Source organism: Glycine max, chromosome 18 (genome assembly GCF_000004515.6).
Source record: "Glycine max cultivar Williams 82 chromosome 18, Glycine_max_v4.0, whole genome shotgun sequence".
Classification (NCBI taxonomy): Eukaryota; Viridiplantae; Streptophyta; class Magnoliopsida; order Fabales; family Fabaceae; genus Glycine; species Glycine max.
Window position 1 is genome coordinate 58131570 of NC_038254.2, and position 9223 is coordinate 58140792.

A 9223-nucleotide genomic window follows, 5' to 3' on the forward strand; every position below is an offset into this window, starting at 1 on the left:
TCACGACAACTGTACTAATCGATTGTACAAATAATAAACTGATAAGGACATATATCATTTCCACTAAAGTTGTTGCAATGTCTGATTTAACAATTTGTTACTATTTGAACCAATAGGTAATGAGATGACAAGTAATTGAAGATAATAAAATGAATAAATGTTAATTAACTACTAAATACTGCTTTTTTATGTTAGGGAAAAACCCTCACCCACAAAATGAGGATAAAAGGATAGGACACACACAAAACCTCATGAATAGAAATAGTGAAAGAAAACAAATTTAATGTAGTTGGACACTGCTTATTCACATCCACATGAACACCTCAATAAATATTCATTATCTCAAATAAAATTACAAGTTTTCTCACCAAATTTGAAAAATCCTCTCATTACAAGTTTTCTAAACAAACTTTTTTCATTACATGTCCTCCTAAATTCGGATGGTTCATTCTCTTTTCACGAGATCCCCTTTTATAGACTTTGAATCTTAATCTTAACAGAGCAAACAAGATCCCCTATCATATAGACTATTAGAATTAACTCAATGCTCTAATTCCTTAGACTTTCAAGGATTAACCCAAGTTCAAAAATTCACAAGAAACTCATGTATCGAGAAGTTATATCCCTAAAGTCATCTTAATACAAGGCAATTGGGGTTTTAAAAGCTTGGAGACAAGCAAAGTGGAATCCGTTTCTAGCCAAAGATGACTCCAACCTCTATCTAAGGTTGTTTCAATAGCAATAGTAGTCGCTATAACTTCTGCAAAAAAGAAAAAGAAAAGCGGATTGAACCCCTAAATTAAGAGAAAAACCGCCCAAGAAAGAAGCATTGTTGTTCATGAACATACCCCCACTGCTAGCCATGCCCGGGCAGCCCAATCAATTTTGCATTTAATCCAAGGATGAGAGGGGAGCTTCCAAAGGACTTGCCTGATAGAGGTATTAAGAAAAGAAAAGATCACTCAAATCACGTGAATAAAATTTGTATTGAATAAAAGAGTTCAATTACAGAGGACTCCCATGAAATTCATCTACCCTTAACCTAAGGAAATATAGCAAAACATGAAGTAAAATCTTCTAAAGGTTGTATTAAATCTTAAAGGATCCTCTCCTAAGGTTTGAATCTTCAATGGATGAGGTGGGAAGCTGGGTTTTTCCAGAATGGATATGTTCAAATATGATGAATTGCATATTAAGTATTGCCTAAGCATTTCAGAGACGCTCCTGAAAGAGGTGCATGTGCATGCCATTAGGGGTACTAGTGTTGACGGTTGATTCTAGTATTTCTCCTCTTTAGGACATTTTAAGAGCTAATTCACATGGCTACAACATTGCAATGAGTATCAATGATTTAAATGCAAAAACAAAATTTATAACAATTCTTATATATTTTCTCAATGTTTCAATGACTATTTTACCTTTTCAATTTTCTCTCTCTTTTTTTATTTATTTAATCAAGTATTATCCTCAATCAACCTTCAAAGTACAAAGGCACTCTGGTAAATGGTGATTGCTCAAAATATCTTGTAAGTTTAACTTCAATTTATTGGCCATGGTTTTGGTGACAACATTCACAATCACATTCCACAAAGATACAGACCTAAGTTTTAATGTGTCGAGGCTTTTTAATCTTTGAAATCATGTAAATGAGAGTATGAATTAATGTTGTTCAAAATATCAAGAATGAGTGTCATCATATTATGCCCAATTGAGCTCAAGTGTTTTTTAATATTTTCAATTTAAAAGATAATGAAATGAAAAGAGGGTCAAAATGAAATTGTTGGAGGCAATGTATACCTGGGCGAGTGAGTGCGTGTGCAGAGAGCCAATTATAACTAGTAGGCTCTAATGTCAAACGTGCCACGAGGGATAAATTAATGGACAGGTGCATGATTGCACGTTTTATAATCTCAACTTGTCTGTCTGACGCCAACATTACGCCCATCTATTATTTAAAAGCCACATAGTGACAAAACTAATTAAAAGGTTTATGATCAAATTAAATACTACAGAGAAAGTCACTAAGTAGTTTATAAAGCTAGGTTTATTTCAAATAAATGTAAATCTTATAATTCATATATAATTAATAATTAAAAATCAAATTACTTGATTCTTAAAATTTCCATATGATAAGCGAAATACTTATTAATTAAAATTTACTTTACACACAGAGTAAACTATTGTAATTGCATATTCATTATTCCTAACATCACATGTCACTTCTCACTTGTCAACATCAGAACAAGTCTACTATGGTGTACAAATTAAGTCCATTATGACCTTAATAACTCCAATTGTATTCTATCATAATCGTAATTAAACTCTGGAAAAGTCAAACGAATATTGTATGTTTGTAATTTTGTGATACAATATTGTCACCGGTGTGTGCCTGATGCATCCTACCAAATTAAAAATAATCTATTAATGTAGTACCTCCACGTCATTCTTTAAGTGCTAAATATTTTATACGTCAAAGCTTGACAAAATTACAATATTATTATTATTAGCTTCAAAAACATCTTATCAGCCGTTCCACCGCCCAATAGATCTTCATGCTTGATGCGTCCTTTTTTATTAATATAAACAACTAATATTATTAATTAATTACAAAATACTTTAAATGATTATTATAAAAATAAAAAATATTTTATGATATATAATAATTCATAATTGAAAGAAAATATAAAATAATTTACGCAAACAATTATTTAATTAAATTTTTAATAATAAGAATAATAATATACAATTTCATTACGATACATAAGTCACGATATATTAAGTTATTTCAATACAAACGTTGGTGAGCTAATACTAGTCCGTTTTATTTTGTTGTTTAAGAAAAAATTAATCCATTTTAGGCGGGTTAAATTTCTCTCTAGTACTAAAAAAAAACTCCAATAGTAGAAAAGACAAAGATACAACAGGCTTGTGTCGTGCATGTGTGAGACCCACCTGCACTCAAGAGGATCTCCACTCGTTTTATGTCACTAACCTCTAAATTGTGTTCACCAGCATGATTTTAACTAAGACAGTAGATTAATTTAGCGTTTCTAATTGTGCTTATATATTTATTTTCGTTCATAACATATTTAACTTTTGTTTAAATTTTAAATCAATTAATTTCGTCAACCAATAATTTTTTTGACCAAAATTAACAAATACACAAATCTCGCTTGAAATTCAAATTCAAATTAATCAAGACGGCCCATATGAATATAAACTAGTTTTATCTCTTAAAAAAATTAACCAAAATTGTATTTGTCTAGCTACCATGATTTATTATTCCAATTTGCATTTTTGTTTCAAACTATAAATGTCGATAACAAAAATCAAAAGGCATAAGCTGTACATATGTATCTTATTGGAATTCAAACAAGCTGAAGTAAACACATAATTAGTTAATTGTATCTAATATTGGTGGTTGATATATTAAAGCTTCACCCTCATCTATAGCCCGTGACATCACAACAAGCATCCAAATTTAAAAATGATCAGGCCGAGTGTTTGTTGGAGCTTATAAGGGGTGTAAAGGTAGCAGTAATTACCAACAAACACGAGCAAAATAAAATTGTTTTCTTTCATTTTAATTTGCTCTACATATTTGTTATGATAAACTCCCACAGTTATGTCATATATATGTTTGACAAAACTATTGTCACTTCTTTGTACACTAAAGCTCCCAATTTCTAGTGGTTTCTAGGTCTGATCCAGCATAAAATATGTGTTGGAGTGTTAAAACATTAATGGTATCTTTATTTAAGATGAATGAATTTAACCTGAGTGAGAGATCATCTATTGGAAGGAAGGAGAACTACGTACCTTGGAGGAAGAAATTGAAATCCTATTGGATCAAACAAAGATTAAAAAAAAAATGAATAGTTAAATTTCTCGTATTTGACCAATGTAACCGAAAAAAGAAAGGCTTGTGATCTCTTTGTTGTTAAATCATACCATAATGCCTAGACCGAATTGATAACACTGCTTGGAGCCTTCGATCAAAACACACATTATCTATAAGAAAGAAATAACAAGGTTATGATTTGAAAAAAAAAGGAGGTTAATCAAAGTTTGAAAGATGAAGTCGTAATTAGAAAGAGAAAATATTACCTCATGAAGGAGAAAAAGAGGTTTTGAAATATGTAAAAGATTTGAACAGAGAGGAAAATTGAGCTAAAAACAAAAGAACTTTAAGAAAAATGAAAATGAATGGATGTATAGAGAGAAAACAAAGAGGGAAGCAATATTTATGAGAGGAAGATCAATGTCGTTGAAACATCTTCAATGTTCTCTTACAAAATGTTTCCTTGATATGTCTTTGATTCATTGAAACAAATGACAAGAGAGTAAAAATTGAAGCAAGAATTAATAAAAATATAAGCGTCTTATTAAAATTAGAAAATGTATATTCGATGTTTTAGATAAGTTGTATTAAGAATTGATCTAGCAAAAAGACTTTCTAAATAACTAACTAATTTAGAAAGTGTTATAAAATTTTTCACAAGTTGCAAAAAACATCATTATTACAGACCGGTCTTACTAAAAATTGATCTAGTAAATATTTTATTGGTCGGTTCTTAAAACAACCAATATATAAAGTCTTGATATAGAAATTCGAAATAAAAAATTGTAAATGACATTCACATTCTAGATTAGTTGCTAAAGAAATTATTTAAAAAATACTTTTTATATCGATTTTGGTAAAACCAGTTTTTACATTAATTCTATAACTACTGATATACATTGTCTCTTTAATTAGAAAGTTGTTGTTACGTCAAATATTACGCGCGCGCGCATATATATATATATATATATATATATATATATATATATATATATATATATATATATATATATATATATATATATGCTAACTAGCTAGTGTCATTTAACGTTAATAATAATTTATTATATCTTAAAAAAAAGATTTCTTTTCTGAATTAAAAATCATGATTACCTCTAAATTTATTGAATAAAAAATTAATCTCACTTCGCATAATTATCTCTGACTTAAAAAGTCTTGGCATATCTAAAAAATCAAACACATTTTCTGGCTAACTTTTCAAAAAGAGTTAATTACACACTGGTAACCCTAATAAAAACAAAAGGATTACACATACGTAAATAGTGAAACCCAATAACAGCCAGCACGGCACTAATATTTGTAGTCATTGTATTGAGAAACAACAGGCATAAGCAGAACAAGTTGGATATATGATACAGTAATTTTATTTGAATTCCAGAAAGGAAAGAAAGAAAAATTTCAACAGATAGATGATTAGTACATTAATATTATTGATGGCGGCATGGATCAGAAGTGGTTTATTGAAAGCATAGGGGAAGTGCGAAGAAGTTGATAAGCAGAGGGAGAACGCTTAACACAGGCACAGCTGCCATGAGTTTCATCAGAATCCATTTCCATCAAGACCTTGTAGAAGACATCAACGTGGCAGGGAAGGGCCAAAGGGCCTTGGCTGTTGTAACCATACTCAGATTCAGCTTCTTCGAGCAACATCTTGAACAAGGGGTGGTTTGCGTACTCGGTTTTGATGACAAACCTTTGCATTTGGGGTCCAACATACACCGAGAAGCAACCTTCGGGGGCCACGATAGTACTGTTTTTGTTCTTGTTCTTGTTTTCCGCCCGGTTACGGTTTGGCCATGATTTGCTTCTCATGGTATTAGTATTAGTATTGAGGGAATTAGAACTTGCCTCCTTGCGGCTTCTTCCTATGGACTTGCATCGCTCCCATGTTTTGGTTATCAGCCCACCACCTTTCTTATTCCCTTTTCCCTTCTTAGTACTCTTCATCTCATCAACATCATCCATTTGATTTGTTCAAACAAACTATATATATACTGATATAGCTTAGATAATTTGGAAGGAAAATGAAAATTAGAAAGATCGATGGATGTCAACCCCTGTCGTAAACCAAATAAAACATGGCTTTATTCCTTGGCCTCATTGTGTTACTCATTATTATTTCTACGTTCGTCTCTGCGAGCTGTGAGCTGAGCAACAAAGTTAAAGAATCAACAAGAAAGTGGATATTCTAAAAGGGAGGGTTGGTTCATGGTAAGATCAATCCAAGAGGCAATATAATATAATACTACGGGAAGAAGAGATGATCGAGAGGTTAGGGCTGATCACTTCACAGGTTGTTTTCTGCGCCAGGCGTCTCAAACCTGGTAAAGACTTGGCAAATGGCATGCCCAACCCCGCCACCTGTTTCCCATTATATAACGCCCCTCTCGGGCTAATGCTACATACAACAATTATTTCTAGTGGACCATCCACCATTTGTCAACGCTACAATTTCTTTCCTTCAATTATTATATTCAATGCCTACACTGACATCAAGGGTCCAGTTTCTATGTACGAGATAATTTTATTATGACTGCTCATTTTTCAGATCCCTTCAATTTCCTTTCCTTTCATTTAAAACATACATCTTTTTTCTCTCTTCTTTCCTAGCTAACACACTTTTCCAATAACGTGTAAGGACATGTTAACACACGTCAACCAAACAGACAACTAGTTCTTATCTCATCTATATTTCTCTATTCTTATCTTTTTTTAGTCCCCCAGTTGAATCTTTCCTTAAATTCTATACTTATAATTCCAATTACAACAACTTCGTAATATTCTTATTTACATGTTGTACCGTAAGGGCCCACCGAGTACTCGGTCATGGCCAACCAACTACTCATGATGCACACACACGTTCGTACTGGATGATAGTCAGCAGTTACCAGCTCAGTAACTACGCTCAGTATAAAGAAAGGAGGAAAAAGATAAGTATTATTTAACATTGGTTATTATATTCTCAACTTAACGGGTTAGTTCTTATAAATTTACTTATCTGTAGAAATTATTTTTTTAGTAGACTTGATACAAATTTGATAGAATTTATCACCGAGTCAATAAGTTAAAAAAATTAGACCAAAATACAGGTTATTGAGTTATTTTTTGTGCGTTTAAGATTCAACATACCTCTATCTGATGTCTTGTTCTTGAATCGAAAAATTCTCACCTCTAATAATATCAAACTCTTATTCTCAAACAACATCAAATCCTTGATGAGAATGTTTTACCACTACTATCACCTCTACAAGTTATTATTAATTATCTAGTAGTGATGCATTGGTAGATTTGGTTATTTAAGTATTATAAAATTTATGATTTATTATTTTTGAAATTCTGATACTGGGGACAGATGTCGTACAGGATGTCACGACATCACGCTTCAGAACATGCAGATTATATTTGACAGTGTGTACAGTTTAAACAAGTAAATAACACAAGAGAATTGTTAACCCAGTTCGGTGCAACCTCACCTACATCTGGGGGCTACCAAGCCAGGGAGGAAATCCACTAAAATAGTGTTAGTTCAAGGTCTAACAGCCACTGTTTACAACCTTCTCACCTAACCACTACCCGTGCAATCTCTACCTAAGAGCCACTCTTAGATATGAGAACCCCGCTCACTCCCTCTCAATCACACTCCCGTGTTTACAAACAAATCAAAGACACACCAGAGATTGCTCTCTGAACAATAGAGATCAACTCCACACACTAGAGATCAACTCTACACACTAGAGATCAACTCTACACACTCAGGTCCAACACTTGATGTTAGAGTAACATCAAGGTGGCTCACAAAACACTCAAGTCCCAAAACTCACAAAATAACTCTTCAATCCCGGACTTGGTACAGAACTCGTGCAGCCTTCATGTTTATATAGCAGTGTGCGTTTCTGGGCTGCAACTTCTTGATGCTGGATGAGATCTATCACTTTCCTGAAAATCTACACTTAAAGATCTAAAAGATACAGTTTGATCTTTTAGTTTTTATCTTTAATCTTTAATCTTTAATCCCTGAACGAACTCTTCTAGTTTGTAATTCGAACTTTAATTATCTTTTAATTCGTTCCTAAAGATAGATCATCTTATCTCTTGCTAACTGCACAATAATCTGTTAAAGATATAACAGATTTATATGTCCAGTATTTTCGGGCAAGATGTCCTGGACATCGTATCCGACATCGTGGATCCTGCAACTTCAATGCTTTTAGCAACTCCAGTATTTTCGGGCAGGATGTCCTAGACATTGTATCCGACATCGTGGATCCTGCAGCTTCAATGCTTTTAGCAATTCCAGTATTTTCAGGCAGGATGTCCTGGACATTGTATCCGACATCGTGGATCCTGCAGCTTCAATTCTTCATTTGACACTTTATCTTGCCTTGTGCATTGTGCAGCCCGATCTTATTCTTTGACATAACGTTGGACATCATGTGCAGCAACTCCAGCTTTCCTTCATTGTCTAAGTGCTTATGTTTTAACAAAATCTTAGCCAATCTTTTAAAACTCAGTAGAGCTAAGCACTAACAATCTCCCCCTTTGGCAAATTTTGTCTAAAACATACTTAGACACTTCCTGAGCAGGTACAAGCAGTTATGCAAGTGGGATCAGCAACTTTCATTATCAGAGTAATCAAGCACAGCGGAAATTCTGCAAGTTGCAAATCTACAAGTCTTCTCCAGGATGTCAAGACATCTCACGTGACATCAGCTTTCTGCTCCCCCTGTCTCAATGCTTTTTCACTGCAGCATCTTCTATCAGCTACTAGTCTTTTCAGGATGTCAAGACATCTCATGTGACATCACCATTCGGCTCCCCCTATCTCCATGCTCTTACTGCAGCATCTTCTATCAGCTAGTAGCTTACACCAGTCATCATCATCAGCAGTCTCCCCCTCAAAGTCATATACATACAACTCCCCCTCAAAATCATGAATCATGCATACATCGTATCCTACTGCCATACATCGTATCAATCATGCATGCATACATCGTATCCTACTGCTCAAAATCATGCATAATACATACATACTACTACTCCCCCTTTTTAGACATAAATTTGGCAAAAGTAGAATGCATGCAAATATTACAGACCAATAGCAAATTAATTGTTCAAAGGGACATGCCCCTATAACTAGTAAGAGTAAAAATAAAGTTTTGATGGTCATGGGGTGGCTTCAGAATCAGCATCATCATCTGATTCTGTCTCTTCTGCTGCATCTTCCTTTTCCTCAGCTGCCTCTTCTTCTTGCTCAACTGCTTCTTCTTCCTCAGCTGGATCTTCTTCTTCCTCAGCTGCTTCACCATCATCAATGCCACTGTCTGTGAGTCTTTCGATCAGCCGTTCCAGCTCCATTTTCTT

The 9223-nt window shown here is 33.6% G+C and overlaps 1 protein-coding gene across 1 annotated transcript; it reads right to left on the minus strand.

Moving 5' to 3' along the window:
* Positions 1–5212: 5212 nt before the first annotated feature.
* LOC100777217 (auxin-responsive protein SAUR41) lies at positions 5213–6409 on the minus strand. The gene has a single exon (XM_003552707.4). It carries the CDS (start codon positions 5825–5827, stop codon positions 5309–5311), a length of 519 nt encoding a protein of 172 aa, XP_003552755.1. The 5' UTR covers positions 5828–6409; the 3' UTR covers positions 5213–5308.
* Positions 6410–9223: the final 2814 nt, after the last annotated feature.

Excerpts from the sequence above, each read along its gene's own strand:
- LOC100777217 (XM_003552707.4), bottom strand. The coding sequence starts at position 5,827 with ATGGATGATGTTGATGAGATGAAGAGTACTAAGAAGGGAAAAGGGAAT.